Source organism: Papio anubis, chromosome 6, assembly GCF_008728515.1.
Source record: "Papio anubis isolate 15944 chromosome 6, Panubis1.0, whole genome shotgun sequence".
NCBI lineage: Eukaryota > Metazoa > Chordata > Mammalia > Primates > Cercopithecidae > Papio > Papio anubis.
The window spans coordinates 51,346,976-51,369,226 of NC_044981.1; the positions used below are offsets into that span (position 1 = coordinate 51,346,976).

At 43.1% G+C, this 22,251-nt stretch overlaps 1 protein-coding gene across 1 annotated transcript; it reads right to left on the reverse strand.

Annotated features, from left to right (window-relative positions):
- Positions 1-4,502: 4,502 nt before the first annotated feature.
- On the reverse strand, positions 4,503-20,422 carry GSTA4 (glutathione S-transferase alpha 4). Its single transcript, XM_003897740.4, has 7 exons — positions 20,328-20,422; positions 19,268-19,372; positions 13,909-13,960; positions 11,990-12,122; positions 10,987-11,128; positions 9,124-9,255; positions 4,503-5,124 (listed from the first exon to the last, which is right to left on the reverse strand). Exons 2-7 carry the CDS (start codon positions 19,352-19,354, stop codon positions 5,002-5,004), a joined length of 669 nt encoding a protein of 222 aa, XP_003897789.1. The 5' UTR covers positions 19,355-19,372; positions 20,328-20,422; the 3' UTR covers positions 4,503-5,001.
- Between the last annotated feature and the right edge of the window lie 1,829 nt (positions 20,423-22,251).

Below are 22,251 nucleotides of genomic sequence, written 5' to 3' on the forward strand. Positions count from 1 at the left end.
AGTGAGCCTCTTGTCTTCCTTCTGCTCTTTCTTGCACCCTGTCTCACTCATGCTGACTTTGGGTTTAGCCTTGAACACTCAGCATGTTGATATTTTTTGAGGATAAACAATCCTGTCTCTGACTTCCGACTCTATTACCAAAGTCTGGTAACTCGTGAAAATTGTGGGGGGTAATGATGGTGGTGGTGGTGGTTGGAGGTTTGAGACTAAAGGGTGGGAGCCCGCACCAAAAAAGGAAATGATGAAACTGGGGTAATGCCACCTGAGGCAGAACGGGACAGGAGGGGGCTGGTTTCCAACATGGGAAGTGAATTGCACAATTTAAGGTCATGCAACCACGAACACGAGAAACATGGGAACTTCTTGTTGGAGAGAGCCTCGTCTCTTGCTTTTATTTTCTCTAGTCCTTTACTTCAGTGCAGAAGCCAACCTTCCTTCCTGTTTTTTTCCTAAAAGAACCAGATTCAGGGGCCCCCTTGTGTCTAAGAGAATTAAAACCCAAAAGCAAGTACTTGCAAAATGGCTTAAGGTCTATATAGACAGCCCTTGATTAAAATTATCAGGCAGTGGCACTGGGTAGTAAAAATAGCAACACAGTAATATAAACTAGCCCAAATTTGCTGCCATCCCACAAAACTCAGTACAGTTTGAGTGTCCCTTATCCGAAATGCTTGGGACCAGAAGTGTTTCTGACTTTAGAACTTTTTTGGACTTTAGAATATTTGCATTATACTTACTGGCTGAGTATCCCAAACCAAAAAATCCCAAATCCAAAATGCTCCAAGGAAGATTTCCTTTGAGCGCCATGTCAGCACTCAGTTTCGGATTTTAAAGCATTCTGAATTTCTGAGCATTTTGGATTTCGGATTTGGTTTGCTCCACCTGTAATACAGACCCCTGAGGATTGTCAAGTCAACTGTCTAGTTCCCAGGTATAAATTAGTCTCTAAATGTGTGTAAAATGCTTATCTTCCCTGAAGAGTTCAGAGGGAAGTTTGAGGGGAACCACCCTTAGGTTGGATGATTCATTCGAAGGACTCACAGAACTCACTGAAAGCTGTGATACCCACGGCAATGGTTTATTACAGGGAAAGGATACAGATGAAAACCAGTCAAGGGAAGAGGTGTGTGGGGCAGAGTCCAGGAGGGATCCAAACACGGGCTTCCAGAGGTCCTCCTGTGGAGCCATGGGCAGCGTTCACTCCTTTTGGCAACACTGTGTGTCAATACCCATGGAGTATTGTCAACTGGGGAAGTTTACCTGAGCCTTGGAACCTAGGATTTTTATTGGGGGGGGTCCATCAGGTAAGCATGGCTGACTGCCCAACAGGTGATCTGTTTTCACTCTCTCCAGAGTTGAGCTGATAGCATGTGACCCAGAGCTCTCACCCAGTATCGCATTGCTGGTGTGACTCAAAGCTCTCACCCTATATCACATTGTTACTAGCTGACTGGCCCAAGACCCCCAGGCAAACAAAGACACCCCTGTCAGGCCTAGCATTCAAAGGACTTAAGAGACTGCCTTCCAGAAGCAAAGGCCAGACCTCTGGTGGGGCAAGGTGAAAGTCTTTACCACACACTTCCCATTTTCTTTTTTTGTTGTCTACTGCACTCAGGGGCCTGGCCACGCTGGGCCTCTTTCTCAGCACAGCAGCCTAGGTCAGCACTGTTCCTCAGGCCTGCCTCGGGGCTGCACCTGCCACCAGGCCTTTGCTCTTGCAAGAATTTTAAATATCAGGGTGATAACAGAGTGCTCACATTGTTTAAATATGAAGGCAAATCACTGCCTTGATGTTTGCGATTTATTTTCCTGTAATGAAAACAATGGAAATTGTATTGATTACATCAGACAATGATCACCTCCCACTTGTCTTTTCTTCTTTTGTTTCCGCTGAGCAAAAAATCCCTTCTGTCATGAGAGATAAATGAGTGAGACTCTCATCAAAAACTTGCGTTTCCTTGGTTTTAAAATTTCTGAGTAGTAGATACTCCAAAGAGCGGCAATTCTTTCCTTTTTAAAATTACTTCTGCTGTTTACATGTGTATCTTGCCCTACCCTATTGTGTCCAGAATTGGTGGGTTATCGGTCTCGCTGACTTCAAGAATGAAGCCGTGGACCCTCGCGGTGAATGTTACAGTTCTTAAACATGGTGTGTCTGGAATTTGTTCTTCAGATGTTCAGATGTGTCTGCAGTTTCCTCCTTCTGGTGGGTATGTGGTCTCGCTGACTTCAGGAGTGAAACTGCAGACCTTCGTGGTGAGTTTTACAGCTCTTAAAGGCGGTATGGACCCAAAGAGTGAGCAGAAGTAATATTTATTGTAAAGAGCAAAAGAACAAACCTTCCACAGTGTGGAAGGGGACTGGAGAGGGTTGCCACTGCTGGCTTGGGCAGCCTGCTTTTATTCCTTTATCTGACCCCACCCACAACCAGCTGATTGGTCCGTTTTGACAGAGTGCTTATTGGTGCGTTTACAATCCTTTAGCTTGACACAGAGGCTAGACAGTAAAGTTCTCCAAGTCCCCACTGGATTAGCTAGATACAGGGTACTGATTGGTGTATTTACAAACCTTGAGCTAGACACACAGGGTGCTGATTGGTGCATTTACAATCCCTGAGCTAGACACAGAGTGCTGATTGGTGCATTTACAATCCTTTAGCTAGACACAGAGTGCTCGACAGAAAAGTTCTACAAGTCCCCACTAGATTAGCTAGACACAGAGAACTGATTGGTACATTTATAAACCTTGAGCTAGACACAGGGTGCTGATTGGTGTGTTTACAAACCTTGAGCTAGACAGAGTGCTGATTGGTGTATTTACAATCCTTTAGCTAGACATAAAGGTTCTCCAAGTCCTCACCAGATTAGCTAGATACACAGTGCTGATTGGCGCATCCACAAACCCTGAGCTAGACAGAGTGCTGATTAGTGCATATATAATCCTCTGGCTAGACATAAAAGTTCTCCAAGTCCCCACCTGACTCAGGAGCCCAGCTGGCTTCACCTAGTGGATCCCACACCAGGGCCACCTGCAGACTGCCCGTCAGTCCAGCGCAGCACGCCTGCACTCCTCAGCCCTTGGGTGGTTGATGGGACCAGGTGCCACGGAATAGGGGGCGGTGCCCGTCAGGGAGGCTCCGGCCGCGTGGGAGCCCACCACAGGGGGCTTGGGCATGGCAGGTTGCAGGTCCCCAGCCCTGACCCACTGGGAGGCGGCTGAGGCCAGGTGAGAATTCGAGTGGGGCACCAGCGGGCCTGCAGTGCTGGGGGACCTGGAGCACCCTCACAGCTGCTGGCCTGGTGCATCCACAAACCCTGAGCTAGACAGAGTGCTGATTAGTGCATATATAATCCTCCGGCTAGACATAAAAGTTCTCCAAGTCCCCACCTGACTCAGGAGCCCAGCTGGCTTCACCTAGTGGATCCCACACCAGGGCCACCTGCAGCCCTGGGTTAAGCCCCTCACTGCCCTGGGTTGACGGCGCCGGTTGGCCAGCCACTCCAAGTGCTGCGCCAGCTGAGCCCGCTAAGGCTGAACTCGCACTGGCCTGTGAGAGCCGCCTGCAGCCCCGGTTCCCACCCTTGCCTCTCCCTCCACACCTCCCAGCAAGCAGAGGGAGCTGGCTCTGGCCTCGGCCAGCCCAGAGAGGGGCTTCCACAGTGCAGTGGCGGGCTGAAGGGCTCCTCAAGGTTGCCAGAGTGGACGCTGAGGCGGAGCAGGCGCTGAGAGCGAGGGCTACTAGCATGTTGTCACCTCTCACTATGCTGAATTCTTCTAAAGCAGGGGCTTTCTTCTATGATTCTGCCTCCTGGCAGTCTGCCTGGCATGTAATAGGTGCTTGATTAGTATTTTTTTTTTCTTTTTGAGATAGGGTCTCATTCTGTCACCCAGGCAGGAGTGCAGTGGCGTGATCTCAGCTCACTGCAGCCTCCGCCTCCCAGCTTCAAGCAATTCTCCCACCTCAGGCTGTCAAGTAGCTGAGATTACAGGGGTGCGCCACCATTCCTGGCTACTTTTTGCAGTTTTAGTAGAGATGAGGTTTCACCATTTTGGCCAGGCCGGTCTCAAACTCCTGACCTCAGGTGATCTACCCACCTTGGCCCCCTAAAGTGCTGGGATTACAGGCGTGAGTCACTGTGTCCAGTTGAGGCTTGATGAGTATTTGAGACGTGAATCAACGCCTGTTTAACAGCAGCATTATATTAACAGACCATACTTTTAGTTCTGAAATGCAAAAATTTAGAAGCCTACAAATAACCATTTGGGTAGTAAGAAGATAAAAATAATATATATTTGCATTTTCTTATACATGTGTCAAATGTAACTGGAAGGGTACACAAATAGTAACTGCGTTTGCCTGTGAGAAGCAGGACTTTGGTTGTGGGGAAGCAGGGTTGAAAAGACTTCCAAGACTGTAGACCCTTTTATACTTTTTTGATTTTTGAACAGTGCAAATGTATTCTTTATTTGAAAAAAATTAAAAAATTCTAGCAACAAGGCAATGAGCAATGACTCATAAATCCTTTATTTTGGCTAATACTGATTGCATTCATTACTACCATTTTATTTATTACAGTTCAGATGAGAGTCATTCACTAGACATTTGGTTGTTATTAAACACTAAAAATTAGGCAAAGACTGGAGGGGATAAGGATAAGAGAACAGGATAAGGAGAACAGAAACACACTCAGGAGAGAACAAGAGATCCTGCCCATTCTCATTATGAGGATGAACTGGCTACAGGACATTAGTAGCCTGATCAGATCTAACTTAAATACCAGCCTCGCCAAAAAAGTTTTCCAAAAAAGATCCCCTAACAATTATTTACTGGACAAAAAAGGTTGATATTTCTAGAAAGAGATGATCTCTTTGACACAAAAGACCAAACTTAGGACCCAACGTAATACATAGCACCATGACAGAGCTGGGATCCATTAAGACATGACTGTGGACAGAACCATCTCTAGGAACACGCTCTCACTCACAGATGGATGTGTTGTTTTACGGCTTAAAGATGTTGTAGACGGTTCTCACATAAATTTCATCAGGGGGAGGCTTCTTCTTGCTGCCAGGTTCAAGGAATCTCTTAATTGTAGGGATATTACTTAGTTTCACTGTGTACTCCTGAAAAAGGAAAACCCAAAAGTTTAAGGCTAACAAAAAAGGTATTAGTTACTACGAAGATATGGTTATGCAAAATGGCCCATCAAAATTTGTTCAATAAATACTTGTTGAAAGGTTCCAAGCAGAACTGAAATCTAGCATTTGTTTAGCAGGGATGTCCAATCTTTTGGCTTCACTGGGCCACACATAAAATACACTAACACTAACGGTAGCTAATGAGCTGAAAAAAAAAATCCCAAAATATCTCATAATGCTTTAAGGAAGTTTATGAATTTATGTTGGGCCACATTCAAGGTTGTCCTGAGCCACATGTAGCCCATGGGCCGTGGGTTGGACAAGGCTGGGTTAAGATCTGATCTCTATGATTATTTACAATCGCTGTCATCAATCACCCGTATCAAGATCGGAGTTTAGGCAAATCTCCAGGTTCACAAAAAGAACTCTACAGCAATGGCAAAAGTAAAAACATACTCAAAATAGAATTATGACACTTAAGGTGAAAAAAAAGGAAGGGGAAAACTCATTGAAAGCACCTCCAGTGTATTTTTCTGTATTGTTTTTTAATGCTAGTCAATTTGAAGCAGTGGGAGTGGGGAAGGAACAAAGAAATCTGTAACTTGTTGTGATCAATAAGCTGTAAACACCACTCAGACTAACCACCTGAAGTGCACTGATCTGCTGGGAGAAAATGCATGAGCCACTTAAGTAAAGGTGCTTTAAAAAGTCACCAGACGGTACAATTTATATTTTAAGATTCAGCTTCTTCAGAGTTTTTACTCCTATCAGTAAATGAATCCTCTTTCTGGCTATGTTCAGGAAATCGCCAGTTGCATTTTTTCATAGCCTCTGGCCCAGATACCAAATATTTATGTAAACTGGAATAGAAGAAAAAAAAATTATATTTTTCATTCATAGAATCAAATCTTACCAATTCTCAGTAACTGAGAAGAAAAGCCCATTTTATCTAGTGAAAAATCTGAATTATATGAAGAAGCATATGCTCATCATATATCATTATTCTAATAAAACCTTTTAAAGCTATTTAAATAAAACCATTTATTTAAAAGTGAAGAGGTTGTTTTAAATAGCTACTATTTATTAATTGCCTATTATGTGCAAGACACAGCCTTAATTAAGCACACACAAACATACATACATATGCCACTAATATTAACAAAAACCCTAATAATTATGCCAATTAATTATATATAAATATGACAATTTTCTCTTTTCATTATGTACTTAAGCTCTACTTGTGTTATCTGATTTTGAATATCATACCAAAATTTAGAAGCTTGATCCAAATGATGTATTATTTCAAGATTTATGTGGGGTTCATAGTTATCATGTATAGTAAAACTTTTGTGACTTTTTAAATCCATTAATCAACACAGGAATAACCCTTTAAATTCAACACCGATCTGGTGTCAAATTCTGAAGATTTAAATATTGATCCTCAATCTGATCAGAGATTAAAACTGTATTTACACAGATAATGCCTTGGGGTTTAAAAAGGGGTTGTTATTATAGTATCATCAATGTAAAATACCAATAGGTCCTGGTGCTACAGTTTACCAAGAAACCTTGATCTCTATCATTTACCCTAGACTTTTTAGATATTTTGTGTCTATTCAGTGAAAAGTTCTTTACTGCCTGTGAGGTGTGTGTGCATGTGTACACAGCATGTATATATATGCATGCCTGGAAAGATTTCACCTTTTTTTTTTTTTTTTTGAGACACAGTTTTGCTCTGTCACCCAGGCTGGAGTGCAGTGGCATTATCCCGGCTCACTGCAACCTCTGCCTCCCCGGTTCAAGCGATTCTCCTGCCTCAGCCTCCGAGTAGCTGGGATTACAGGCACGCACCACCATGCTCAGCTAATTGTTTTATTTTTAGTAGAGATGGGGTTTCACCATGTTGGCAGGCTGGTCTTGAGCTCCTGACCTCAAGTGATCCACCTGCCTCGGCCTCCCAAAGTGCTGGGATTACAGGTGTGAGCCACCACGCCCAGCCTAGATTTCACATTTAATAAGTTTAGCATTCTACCTTCTTCTGGGTTCAGCATCTCACCTATTTAGGGCCATAGGTACTTCTAGTACTTCTAAATGTGTTTTTCAGAAACCACACAGTCTAGTGGAAAGAGTACAGACTTAGATCCCAGACTCCTCTGTGGCTCCCAACTCAGTCATCCACAGTCTTGCAACTTTATGCAGAATGTAATGTTTCCAAATCTGTAATTTTCATCTGTAAAATGGAGATAGTGAAGCCCATCTCCTAGGGTTATTGGGGTGGGGTTGAGGGGCCAGATGAGCAAATGCATGTTAAGTGCCTAGCAGACTGACTGGAACGCAGCTGGCTCTCAATAAGTTGCAGATCCCTTCCTCTGATTTCCCTTCTCTGCTAAACAAATAACTTTTAACAGTGCAAAAGAATACTTCAGGTGAAAAGTATCCTAAGTCAGTTCTGAATGAATAAAATCAAATTAAGGAAAGCCGATCTCTGTGTCTGCAAGAGTAAATGATTAAAAAAAAAAGAAAAAAAACTATATAAACTATAACATCATAAATGATATGGTGGTTTATTGCCTTGAAGATTTTTATTCTCATTTTCTGGGTGTATTTATTGAACCGGTGGTAACTGCCCTCATTAGTATATCAAAATATTTAACAAACTTGGCAAAAAATGGTTTTAAGTATGTGTGTTACTCTTCGGGGAGTCAGTGTATCTCTCTTGGCTTTTGATAACTTGGTCAAACATACAGCAATATGGTCCGTATCTGCACTGTATCGGGGATTGGCAAAGTTTTTCTATAAAGGACCAGTCAGCAAAAATTTTAAGTTCTGCAGGCCATATGGTCTCTATCAGATCTACTCAACTCTGCTGTAGAAGCACAAAAGCAAACTTGACATTGTGTAAATGAGCGGGCATGGCTTTGTACCAATGAAATTTATGAATACATTTTGAATTTCATATAATTTTTATGTGTCATGAAACATTATTCCACAGATTTTTTTCAACAATTTAAAAATGTAAAAACTATTCTTAACTCACAAAAACAGGTGGCAGGCCAGGTTTGGCCCAGGGGTTACAGTCTGCACATTAGACTTGGAGATAAAAGGCTAAGGTTCTAGACAAAACTCAAGCATCCACTGGCTAAGCCAGCTTGGCGGCTGATTTCTTTATCCTGGGTCTCTTACTCCCTCAAGTGAATACTGAGGTCACTAAATGAGTTTTTTTTTAAAGGCCCTTCTCTCCTTTAAAGTTCTAAGATCAATCCTGCCAGAATAACCCTGAGGGATATTTTGAACCACACAAGTCTTTCCTTAGAATTCTCAGGAGAATGGTAGGAACCCTTTGGGGTGATGTTTAGGGTGCTATCATCTTTCATTTGCTCTCAGAGCTCAGGCTTACAATTTCCTAACTTGAGACCATACTGTTTCTGAGAAAGGGGGTCATAGCCTGATGAATGAGACTGTTTTGATGTTTATCTTGCCCACTATCCCATCAGTAGATATATGTGAGTGTGAGAGCACCTCACCTCTATGGTTATTTCTATGGAAAGTCCCCAGTGGCAAACTCTCTGTGTATGGAGTTTTTTCCAGGAGTGCAGTGATGGAACAAAATTAAGATGAAAATTTCTGAGCTGGGTGTGCTGGCACATGCCTATAGTGCCCGCTACTCAGGAGACTGAGGTGGGAGGATCTCTTGAGCCCAGGAGTTCAAGACCATTCTGGGCAACACAGTAAGATCCCATCTAAAAAAAAAAAAAGAAATCTTTACACATCAATGATCTTTCAACTTGAAGGATTTAAGGACCAGAAAAACAACTTTGGGTCCTTACTTTCATTTCATTTGCCAAATTAGAATCTTAAAAATATTACACATACACACACACACACACACACACACACACACTCTCCCAAAGCCAACCAAACAATAGGCACTGAAGGGAGGCACAAGAGTTCTAGGACAATCTTCTAACACATAGTTTTATTTACCTGGAGGAAAGGAAATGCAGACAGGATATTAGGAATTTTCTCTTCTAGAGCTAAAATGGTTTGGAGTAAAATCACATCTGCAAGGCTCAGCTGATTACCAACAAGAAAGTTTTGTCCGTGACCCCTTAAAATCTGTAAGGAAATGGTGTGCATCAGTCATAATATTCCACATAGAGAAACTGATGAGGCTATTGAATCAGTGCAGTAACTGAGAAGAGGTGAAATTATGACCTTGTCATTTCATGCTTTCATAAATAACATCAAGTAAGAGAACATGCCCTATCTCTGACAGAGAGAGCAAGAGAGAGTGGGGGAGAGAGAGAGAGAGAAAGTACAAAAAAGGCATGGAAATGAAAGCATCCTTAAATATCTGCTGTGGATCTGAATGAGACATTGAAGTGGGGAAGGGAAAATTCCTTATTTCTGGATTTAGCATCTGGTGTTTTGAAAGGATGCATCTACTCCAAAAATGTATCTACAGAAATGCATGCAGGAGGCTTGGGGAAGGGCGGGGTGATTTAAGAAATCTAAGTGATAGATCATCTTTAAGGGGCCCACTCTTACTTCCCAGTTCTGTTGCTAGAACATCAAGACGTGTAGTAATAAACTCAACCCAATTAAAAATTAGGCTTCCTCTTACATGTCCCAAAACAGAGAAAATTAAAAGCTTGAGTTCATCTTGACTCCCATTCTGAGGGTAACATACAGGTGTGGGGCTTTATAAGAATAGATTGTGATTAGGGACAGGCAAGGAGCAGTGGTAGCAACGGGGAGATCCCCTTCACAGGGAACTCTTGGATGCCCATGGGTGTCTGCATGTGCACAAGTGTGTGTGTGACAGGAATTCTGAACACAATTCCAGGTCAAATATAGCTGCTGGAGTCAGAGTGGCATAGTACAATGTATCCTGAATTTGTAGTCAGAGGCCAGAGTTTCAACCCTGCTCTCTGTTTTCTGGCCATGTTACCTTGGACAGGTCCACTGAATCTCTCCATGACTTCATTATGTGTAAAAGGGACAACAGTTCTTACCTCATAGGCGTGTTGCAAGAAACCCTGACACAGTCTGGGCCCTTGGGACCTAAGAATGAGCAGTGACCCTTTGCCAAAGCACCATGTCCTCTGTGCCCTTTCCAGACCACATTTCTGCATTATCCTATTTTATATTCACAAAGTGCCTGTGGGAAAGATACCATAAAACCTAGCTACAGAAACCCCAGAAAATACCTCTCCTTTTTCCTAAATCTAGTTCCACAAAGATGGTCAGAGGAAGCTTGCCAGATAGGCCTTCCCATATTTTCACATCCTCTTATTTAGTGTTTGCACTGAAACACTAAAAATACTCCTCCCAGTTCAGGAATAAAGAATTGGAAGCTCAGAAAAGCAGATATAACAAGAAGAGAAAAACAATAAAACCAAAAACAAAAAGAGCAAAGGGAAGACAAATAAAATGGAAATGTTCTTTTCCTCATATCAAATTATCAGGGAGGATGTCAGCTATGAGATAGCTGTTCAACAACTGTTTGTTGAATGAATGAATGAGGCAGTTTCTGTTTTCTGTATCTTCTGAAGTTTCTGCTGTATCCACACAAGGTGGGAACTTGGTGAATGCAAGGAACAATAAGGGACAAAGGCAGGGAGCCCATACTTTTTCTAGACTCCTGAATCATGTGGTCCTAGCAGAGTCTGAGGGGCTCTAAGACACCAGCTTTGTGCTGTGGCTACTATTAGCTCTTAGGAGTCCATTAGCTCTTAGGTTAGTCCAACTGGGCTCAGTTTTAAAATGCTTGGACAGAAAAGGGTGTTTGTGGCAGCTTCTTTGTGGTTTGGTTACTCTGTGTACACAGGCATCTCTGCCACCTACCTTTTCAAACACAGGAAAGTATCTAATTATAGCCTTCTGGGCCATGTTAACCACTTCCTTTTGTTGATCATCTGGTTTTAAGAAAGGATGCATGATAAGCAGTTCCAGCAGATCCAGCGTCCCCTCCACATACATGTCAATCCTTAAAACAAAAGAGCAGTTGTCTCAGTTTCTCCTCTCTTTGAAGCCATTGGTTTCCACAACTAAGAATTCAGAGTGCTTTTTTTTTTTTTTTTTAAGATGCTGGCAACTTAAGTCCCTAGCAGCATTTTACCTATACCTGTCTCTTAAGAGCAAAGAGATAAGGTCAATTCTAGTTGTAACTCACAAAAATCTGTCACAGATCAGACAGCTTGAGAGTCACGAGTGCTTTCTTCCTGGCATCCTACTCCTCCACCTTCACCCCAGCATCTGTGTTTTGGCCTCTTAGTATGGGTCAAACTTCATCTTCATGAAAGTAGTGAATACCATTTATTGAGTGCTTAGAGTGTACCAGGCATGGTGCTAAACACTCTCCATTCATTATCTCATTAAATCACATGACACTATGAGAAATGTACTATTCTTATACCCACGTTGCCCAGGGTCATACATCTAAGGGGTGCAAGGACCAGGCTTTGAATTCAAATTATAATCTAATGGTCTCTAATGGTCACTCTCCCAGGCCTTGAACATCACAGCAGCTCCTCATTCCTAATACTTAACAATAGTGAATGTGTAAGAAAGGTAAAAAGCAGTATCAAAGCATTTAAAAATGCTGAAATCTGAAACAATGACACCCTAGATATAGTATTCAACATCTGAATCCAATTATTTTCTTTTGTTTTACTCAGACTCTCTTTACTGAAGTTCCAACTGGTCTTTGTGACCTTCTTGGGTTTTTGCTCCCTGATCTCATAACTATGTAAGACATAAAGTAAATGTGGTGTGCTGCAGAGGACTGCTAATCAGCTAAGGCATCAGTAAGCTGACAAGTGACAACACTCGAGAGGGGCCACAGTACAGGGTTCTCTCCTTGAGGTCCTTGCCAAAGAGATTGTGCTTGTCTGCTATGTAGTGGAGAATGCTTCGGGTCTGTACCAACTTCATCCCGTCAATTTCAACCATAGGCACTTGTTGGAACAGCAGGTGGTTACCTGAGAATGGAAGCCCAGAGTTAGAAGTGATCTCTTCTTCTCTGTCCCCCAACCCCTAAAAAATGCTCTGTTGAATGAAAAGAAACGTGGAATCATGGCCTTAGGAAATAGTGTAAAGCTTCCAGATGACAGCTAACTGTAACTTCATTCAGGAGAGCAGATTTAGCCACAAAAGAAACCTGAAGGGGTCAGGCACGGTGGCTCAAGCCTGTATTCCCAGCACTTTGGGAGGCCGAGGCAGGTGGATCATGAGGTCAGGAGTTCGAGACCAGCCTGGCCAATATCGTGAAACCCCGCCTCTATTAAAAATAAAAAAATTAGCCGGGTGTGGTAGCTGATGCCTGTTATCCCAGCTACTTGGGAGGTTGAGGCAGGAGAATTGCTTGAACCCAGGAGGCGGAGGTTGCAGTGAGCCGAGATCATGCCATTGTACTCCAGCCTGGGCGACAGATCAAGACTCTGTCTCGGGGGGGAAAAAAAAAAAAAAAAAGAAGCCTGAAAACTAGCATTGTTATAAACGTTCCCTTTTCATTTTCACCCCAGGAAAAATACCTATCCACAGTGATAAGGGATTAAGGGGAATGTAGTGAAGATATTTCTTCAGTGCTACACAGGCCAATACAGCAGTCAAAGCTACATGCAGCTATATAAATCTAAATTTAAATTAATTACAATTTTTAAAACTTAAAATTCAGTTCCTCAGTTACACTAGACATATTTCATGTACTCAACAGTCACACATGCCTAGTGGCTACCATATTGGACAGTGCAGAATACAATGTTTCCTTCACTGTAGAATGTTCTGCTGGACAGCACTGTTTTTGGAGAATCTGATCATGAAACCTAAGTAACTAGCTGAGACTCATGTATACTCTTTGGCTCATGTATACTCTGTGGCTACTCTGTAGCCACAGAACAGATTGTTTACTACCAAGTTCGCTGTCACTAGTTAAAAAAACAACCCATTGTTTTCTTTAACAAATCTGAATCTAACACTTTCCACATACCAAACCCTGGGGAGAGATGCCTGTATAGGGTACAGCTTGGCCCTTGAGGGTTTGGGCATTCTGAACGGGTGAGGGTAGAGGAGAAAGGAGTACTTAGCACATGCCTAGTGGCTTCCAGCCACCGTCGCACACAAAAGGTGGCCTTACAGCCCTGGAGTGCTGGTGCCATACAAGGGAGCCTCCAGCTGGGCCTGAGGACCCTGCTGTTGGCTGGGAGGGAGGCTGCTCACAGGTTGATAGGTGCATTCTTTATGGGTCTACTGGTGGCTCCTGCTATAATGGATGGGCAAGGAGGGAGCAGGGCTGACCAGGAATTAAAGGTGAAAGGAGGGGGCAGTTCGTCGATTTCGCTTCTGTGTGGTATTCACTTCAGAAAGTATCCCCATTGGGGGTATTTATTTGCATACTTCAAACAGGCCAGGATGCCTCAGATAGTATGAAGGAAGTAGGGAAAGATGAGAAGGAGGGAAGGGGCAAGGGAGAGAAAGAAAGGGGGAGGAGGAGATTAGAGGGGAGAGAGGGGAGAAGAAAGGGATGGCGGAGAGCTGTTCACTTGGGTGGGGAAGGAACTACTCACCCCCTTCAGCCAGCTTTTATGGAACTATTGAATAAGAAGTGATTTCCTGGCAATTTCAACTATTTATTCCCTCTTGCTTTTTTTGGTTTTAGGATACTGTTCTGAATGTTCAGTGTCATTGAATATTTTTGCCCTTCCACATAAACAGCAGTTCTTAAAGGAAAATCAGTATTAGAGGCAGTTGTTTCATTTTCATACTCACCATCCTGCAACTTGTGTAACTGTTCTTTTGTTTCCAGAAATTCTTCATCAAACTAAATTTTAAAAAAAGAAATGTATATATACATAGTGGAATATTATTCAGCCATTAAAAAAACAAAATCCTGTCATTTGCAGCAACACGGACAGAAACAGAGGTCATTACGTTAAGTGAAATAAGCCAGACACAGGAAGACAAAGACTGAATGTTCTGATTCATATGTGGGAGCTAAAAAGGTGGATCTCATGGAAATAGAAAGTTATTGGTGCTTACTAGAGGCTGGGAAGTGTAGAGAGGAAGAGGATGTGAAAAGAGGTTGGTTAATGATACATAAATACAGCTAGACAGAAGAAATAAGATCTAGTGTTCAATAGTATGGTAGGCTATAGTTAACAATAATGTATTACACAGTTCAAAATGGCTAGAAGAATTGGAATGTTCCACCCACCATAAAGGAAAGATAAATGTTTGAGGTGGGCAATGGACATCCTAATTACCCTGATTTGATCACTACACATGATATGCATGTATCAAAATATCAAATGTATCCCCCAAATATGTACATTGTGTATCAATTTTTTAAAAAGATATCCTCACCCTCCAAAAGGAGGTAAACATCATAGAGACTCAGGACTAAAAATACCAAGTTAAACAGTCTTAAGAAGCAGAGAGAAAGAGCAGACTTAGCATCCACATCTTGGTTTCTAAATATCACTGCCCCCTAAAAGGAACTAGGGCTCCTATAAAAGAAGGTTGATTTTGTTATGCCGAAGCAAGGAAGTGCTCAAAGGTGAAAGAGAAAGGCATGGAGGCCCCTGTGAGGGGAATTCCCTACCAAATTTGGGAAAATTTAAGCATCAAAAAGAATGATGTCAATTATGGATTATAACATACAACAAAATATCTATGTCCATAAATGATGATGCTAAAAAAAAAAAGGTAAGGAGAAGAAAAAGCTCTTTTTTACAGAAGACTTAATTAAGTTACTTAATTATGGTAAAGGGAAAGTATCAATTTACAATGGAGAGATCGGGAGATCTCTCACCCTCGGTCTAACCAAACAATCAAACTTGGCTCCCCAGTGGAGAACACTCTGATATCCTGAGCCTTCTGTTGTAACACAGTGAGAAAGGCACACACCTGCTAAAACAGTACCAAAAATATTTACCCTGAATCTACGCGAAAGGTGAAAATCAGGTATATTCAGGATGTGGGACCTTACAAACATAATGGCCTGGACTTCTCAAGAGTCGAGGGCATGGAAAAAAAGTCAGGTCCTGTTGATGAAAATCAACTAAAGATACTTAACAACCAAATTGGAAGTAGATCTCGGAGGAGAGGAAACTGTTATAACTGCTAAACAGATGTGTAACAGTTAGACATTTGGGGGAAAATAGGGAAAATCTGAATATGGATTGCATATTAGATGTTGTGAAGGCAGCGTTAATTTTCTTGGTGGTGACAATGGTGTTGTGGTTATTAGGACAATTATTTATGTTGCCTTGGTGTCAGAGGCGTGTGAACCAGAGCAACTCCATCTTGAATAGGAGCCGGGTAAAATGAGGCTGAGGCCTACTGGGGGCTGCATTCCCAGACGGTTAAGGCATTGTAAGCCACTGGATGAGACAGGAGGTCGGCACAAGATACAGGTCATAAAGACCTTGCTGATAAAACAGGTTGCATTAAAAAAGCCAGCTAAATCCCACCAAAACCAAGATAGTGATGAACGTGACCTCTGGTCGTCCTCATTGCCACACTCCCACCAGCACCATGGCAGTTTACAAAGGCCATGGCAATGTCAGGAAGTTACCCTATATGATCTAGAAAGGGGGGAGGTATGAATAAATCACCCCATTGTTTAGCATATTATCAAGAAATAACTATCAAAATGGGAAACCAGCAGCCCTTGGGGCTGCTCTATGGAGTAGCCATTCTTTTATTCCTTTACTTTCCTAATAAACTTGCTTTTGCTTTGCACTGCAGACTCACCCGAAATTCTTTCTTGTGCGAGATCCAAGAACCCTCGCTTGGGGTCTGGATCAGGACCGCTTTCCTGTAACCCTGGGAGGAAGACACATGCTGATGTCTGCAACTACTTTGAAACAATTCAGAAAAAAAAAGGGAAGGAGAAAGCAAATGTAGCAAAATGTTAAGAATTGGTGAATTTAGTTGAAAAACATTCAACTTGGAGGGGTGGGGAAGAATCAGGATCATAGGGTGGAGGCTTGGCTTCTGCTGCTTGCCAGGGTGGGTGCTCATGGTGTGAGGAAAGGAGACTCAGTGCTCCCAGAGGATCTTCATCTAATGCTCATGAACAGTATCCTTGGGGCAACAATGCTCGAAGCCTAGATGGTCAGATGTGGTGCAGGCAGTACTCCTGGATCAATTGACAATGTCTCTCAGATAGATTCAGTTGAGGAATTTGTCCCTGGATATTTGTACTACAACACACTAAAATCAAAAGTTAAAACATCATATTAGTTAACAGAAAGGGTTATTTATTTATTTTTTCTTAGAGGTCTGTCACCCAGGCTGGAGTGCAGTGGCTCAATCACAGTTCACTGCAGCCTCAAACTCCTGGGCTCAAGGGATCCTGCCACCCTCAGCCTCCCAAGAAGCTGAGATTATAGGCTCAAGCCACCACATTTGGCTCAGAAAGTTTATATGATATATGCAGGGACAAGGTGCTCAACTGATGCTCCTAGTTAATGGTAGAAATGGTGTACATCTCCCACGTCTCAATGGGGATTTGTCTGGGTTTTAAGGGGTCTTCAGGCAAATAAAGTTCCAAGCATGGAAGAAACAACCAACATAGAGCAATGTCAATGATGACTCAAATTAAGTGACTGGCCGACATTGAGGACTCTCTGAATTAGAACAGGCTGTTTTTCAGTAGGTTTTAGTGACCTAGTTACTCAGATGTGTGTGCTTCAACTTTAGGTTCAACTCAATCATGGGATATTGAGAATCATGGACTTGTCTGGTGGCTGCCAGCTGGTCCCTCCTGACTGTCTCAGATCTATGTGAGCACAAACTTAACTGGCAAAGAGATGGGGAGGGGCCCCCTCTCCACCACCTTGTAAACCATGTGGTTGCCCTGGGAGAGAGACCAATGCAGCTTCCTCCACTCTGGTCTGAGGAGTGGGCTCGTTACTCTACCAGATCAGCCTGTTCCTGTCACAGATTGGACTGGGGTAGGTGGGTCAGATAACTCATGTTCTTTTTTTGTTTAACTTATTTAAGGTTGGGTTTTTATTACTGTAACCAAAAATGTTGACTCATAGGTGAGTAGGAGGGGCAGGGTAGAATGAAGAAAGAGAAGATTTGACAAAGGGTTATATCCATTCAAAACCTATGAAATGAATCAAGAATTACAAACTCAGAAGCCTATGGGGGTTAGACATATGACAGACACAAGTGAAGTTGGGCAGATTCAGGTCCTGGGACCATGAATGTTTTTCACTTTCCTTTTAACAGTTAGCAAATACACCCTGAGACAAGAGGGCAAGGTGGGGCAGTCCTTATTCAGATCCAACAATTGCTGCCCTGTGAAAATAAGGACTCAGGATCACCACATCTTCCAATTTCTAAAGACAAGCCAGAAATCAGAATTTGCATATGAACATAATGTCAACTCATTTAGAAAATTGTAAAACACCATGTGGCAAGTTATCATATGCAAAAAATAAAAACAAAAAACAAACACGAAACCCATAACCCAACAACTCACATTTGCCATCTTTGGAGGTTGCTAGGGTAACAACACATTATTGTGAAAATTTATAATCAAGCATTTACCTTGCCTTTCCTATATGAAGCGCATTTTAAAGTAACTGAGTTTTAAAGTTTATGATTTAAACATAACATTTTTACACATTTTAAAGTTAATGAGTGACGAGTACTGTGTTAGAAGAGAATCACAGTTCATAAACATAGGTGAAATGATGGAAATGAAAAGAATTGCCATTTTGTAAACCCTAACAGGGTGATGATCAATAGCTGCTAAAACCACAAGTTGAAAAGAAACTGGGAGAAACTATAATGTGTGGATTGGGGCTGACATCACAGGAACACACCAATGAAGCTCGGCATCACTGAAAACGAGACAACCAGACACCAGACAGGCCCTGACGTGGTACAAGAGAAGTGTGTTCACAGTATCTCCTCTGACATAGTCTGGCAGGAAAAAAAATTAAAATAAAGAGAAAGAAAAAAGGAGCCTGAAGTGATCATGCCTCTGGGTCCAGCTAGTAATTTATGGGAAGTACAGAAAATAGAGGAGCATGTTCAAATAAGGGTAGCCTCACTTTACCATGTTACCTCAAAGCAACACCTGGAGGGTAAGTAAACCAAATCCAGAATAGGGAAAATTTTACAGGGCAGTTTCTTCCACAAACAAATGGCACTAGAAACAAATGTAGACATCTAGCACCCAGATCTTGATGTTAATACCTTTTCTTTTTTTTTTTTATTTTATTTTTTATTTGTGACCGAGTCTCGTTCTGCAGTCCAGGCTGCAGTGCAGTGGCGTGATCTTGGTTCACTGCAACCTCCGCCTCCCAGTTCAACCGATTCTCCCTCTTCAGCCTCCTGAGTAGCTGGGAGGACAGGCGCGCACCACCACACCTGGCTAGTTTTTGTATTTTGGGGAGACACGGGGTTTCACCATGTTGGTCAGGCTGGTCTCGAACTCCTGACCTCATGATCTGCCCACCTCGAACTCCCAAAGTGCTGGGATTATAGGTGTGAGCCACCGTGCCAGCCTGTTAATACCATTTTTCTATCTAAGAAATTCCTGATTCTAGGGCTAGGGCAGGGAAAATATTAATACAAGATGAGCACAGAGCATTTTACAGTGTCAAAAAGTGCTGAGAACAAAAAAGAGGCCAATGTGAAATAAAAAAAGGTAAACCTGAAAGAGCACCATGGCCAAAGCTGAAACAATTTGGGCAATTTAGGTCATTGGACTATAATCTAAAGTATAAAATCAATATGCAAGCAAGATACCAAGGCTGCCAGTTTGAAGCCACTGAAGAAAACACGAAATTTACCCTAAGAATGCATAATAAGAGCTCAGAGTGACAATTTCCAGGTACATTTCCTTTCTTCTTATTAATAAATATTCATTGGTGCTAGATCAGAAGCCAATAATTAAGTAACAGTCAAAAGGAAAATAGAATTCCACCAACTACATTCTAATTATAAAGAAAAGTCCCTTCAGGGACGGAATCTGATTCAGTGAAGCATGCCTGTGATTTTGGTGGACGAGAACCAGACCTGAATGGTGCTTCAAAACCTATTTTTCTTTCAAAGGTCTCAAAAACTGTATAACAAATCTGTGAAGAAAAAGCACATAAGGTACCTCGACTCCGGCGGCGGCTAAAACCCATCTCACGGACTCCATCCGGCCTCTTCCGTTGGGATAGTGGAGCTTGGGCCTTGCTGCCATGATAGCTTTTCAGGCTTTCTGAAAAACAAATGCAGCACCTCCTCGCACACCAACAGTCCCAATTTCGCGTCTTCAACCCAGTGCTCAGGGGCGAAATGAATATTCAGGATGTTGGCACGGGAAACTGTTCTTTATTTTTGTTTTTGCATTTTCCCTCGCTCAAGAAAAAACATACCACCATTTTAAAACATGGACCAAAAAAACCCTTGGCTTTTATATGATTTCTATTTATGACTTCTTATCCTGGATCTTGGGAAGCTGGGGCCATTTGTTGTAAAAACATATGTGCCAGCAGTACGGGATTTCACAAATTCAGAACATTATATATTTTGACCTTGAGAATCTCAGATTTTCCAGATTCAGCTTGGGGATACGGGGTGGCAAGCGTTGAAGAGGGTCGCGAAGGAAAATCGCACAGCCACAGGAACCTCTTCAAGTATTCATGCTTTTACATACATCATATTTTATTATCACGGCAACTGGAAGGTGAACAGGCCGAGTACTACTATTGTCTGCAAAATGTGCATCCATCGTCACGCATGCGGGGGCTGCCCCCCGGGTCCCACGTGTCCCCTACCCCTACTGGGAGATGAGCCCCCGGCCTTGTAAAATGAGCCGGGGCCAGGGTTTGGCCATCTCAGACTGCACTCTCCCATGCTCAGCTTCCCCGCTCAGCCCACGCAGGGGCGTAGCGGCCGCCCCGCCAGGCCCTGAGGACCATCCAGGCCCACCTTCCACCAATGCATTCAGACTCCGCAGAAGGGGTTTAAAAAAAATACGCACACTCCAAAAAGGACCCCAGCTCCAGCCAACAGGCCCACCTCTGCCCAGACTGGAGATGGAGGGCAAAGGACAAGAGGGAGAAAAAAGAAGGACTAAATTGGGGGGATGAAGGAAGAATGTGAGAGTGAGACTCGGAAAAAAAGAAGAGAGAAAGGGCGGGGAAGGGGATGACCGCAGGAGGGAGACAGACCTGGAGTCCGCTCGGAGACCTGGAGCCGCACAAAGCGCAAGGCCAGCAGTCCGCGGCTAGGCGAGACCAGCAGGCGGCTCTAGCGCGCGGGAGCTGGGCGAGGCTCCGGAACGACCTCACCAATAGAGACTGCAGTATTTAGCATGCCCCACCCATCTGCAAGGCATTCTGGATAGTGTCAAAACAGCCCGAAATCAAGTACGTTTCTCTCAAACTTTAGCATTTGGGGAATAAATGATATTTGCTATGCTGGTTAAATTTGATTTTAGTTAAAATTACCTGCTGAAGCTCTAGTGCGGTAAATAACTTGACCTAAGTGTAAAGTTGGAATTTCCTTCAGGTTTATATAGCTTGTGCGCTGCGACGAAGTCTCGGATGTGAGGGCGATCTGGCTGCGACATCTGTCACCCCATTGATCGCCAGGGTTGATTCGGCTGATCTGGCTGGCTAGGCGGGTGTCCCCTTCCTCCCTCACCGCTCCATGTGCGTCCCTCCCGAAGCTGCGCGCTCGGTCGAAGAGGACGACCATCCCCGCTAGAGGAGGACCGGTCTTCGGTCAAGGGTATACGAGTAGCTGCGCTCCCCTGCTAGAACCTCCAAACAAGCTCTCAAGGTCCATTTGTAGGAGAACGTAGGGTAGTCAAGCTTCCAAGACTCCAGACACATCCAAATGAGGCGCTGCATGTGGCAGTCTGCCTTTCTTTTGATCCATGACCCTTTTTTAAAATTAATTAATTAATTTTATTTTTATTTTTATTTTTTTTGAGACGGAGTCTCACATCTGAGACTGCACTCTCCCATGCTCGGCTTCCCAGCCCAGCCTACGCAGGGGCGTAGCGGCCGCCCAGTCAGGCCCATCTGGGCCCACCTTCCACCAATGCATTCAGACTCCTCAGAAGGGGTTTAAAAAAAATACGCACACTCCAAGAAGGACCCCAGCTCCAGGCAACAGGCCCACCTCTAGGCTGTAATCTTGGCTCACTGAAACCTCTACCTCTCGGATTCAAGCGATTCTCCTGACTCAGCCTCCCAAGTAGCTGGGATTACAGGTGCGCGCTACCATTCCCGGCTAATTTTTGTTTTTTTAGTAAAGACGGGGTTTCGCCATGTTGACCAGGGTGGTCTTGAACTCCTGACATCAGGTGATCCCCCTGCCTCGTCCTCCCAAAGTGCTGGGATTACAGGCGTGAGCCACCGCGCTCGGCCCTTGGATGCGTTTTAAACAGCAAGTACGCAATGCTTTCCTGACAGGAATGTCAAGTCCGTCAGGAAATCCACATACGGGTGTTAAGTAGGCTAAGTACCACATACAGATCAAAATCGAAAGCGCCGTCAACCCTTATTTAATTTAAACAGTAGACCCTAACTTCTTTCTTTCTTCATCTCAGTGGGACATCTTGAGATTTTTCTTCATTTTGTACATTTTAGAGTCACGTGCTCTATAGTCATGGCCTCAAGTCAGCACCTGCTTGGAAGGGGGGTCTTTGGGGTTGGGGGTGGTGCTAAAAAAAAAACTAATTTGGCTGGCAAGTTAGTTAAAACGTTAAAAATATTTTAAAACTATCAGGGCTATATTATGGAACAATTGCAAAATTCACATGGATTTCAAAGTTTGAAATACATGCCTTCGAAAATACATCTTGTTTTTAGAGGCAGCTTCTGCTATTTCTTAGGCTATAGATGCTATTTTCTTCACCCACAGGGGTGCTCGAGAGTACCTTGCTTGACAAGCCTGGGTGCTGAACAATTGCAGCCGCTAACATGATCAGATTTTATTTTCAGTAGGTTTCTCTGGCCAAAGTGAGGCGAATGAATTGGGGTAGTAGTAGAGAAAGAAACCTGTTGTGTCTGTGTAAATTAAAGTAGCACCATGCGTTTGAAGAAAATGAGTAAGAAAAGGTGAAATAGTAAAGAGGTAGGTGGT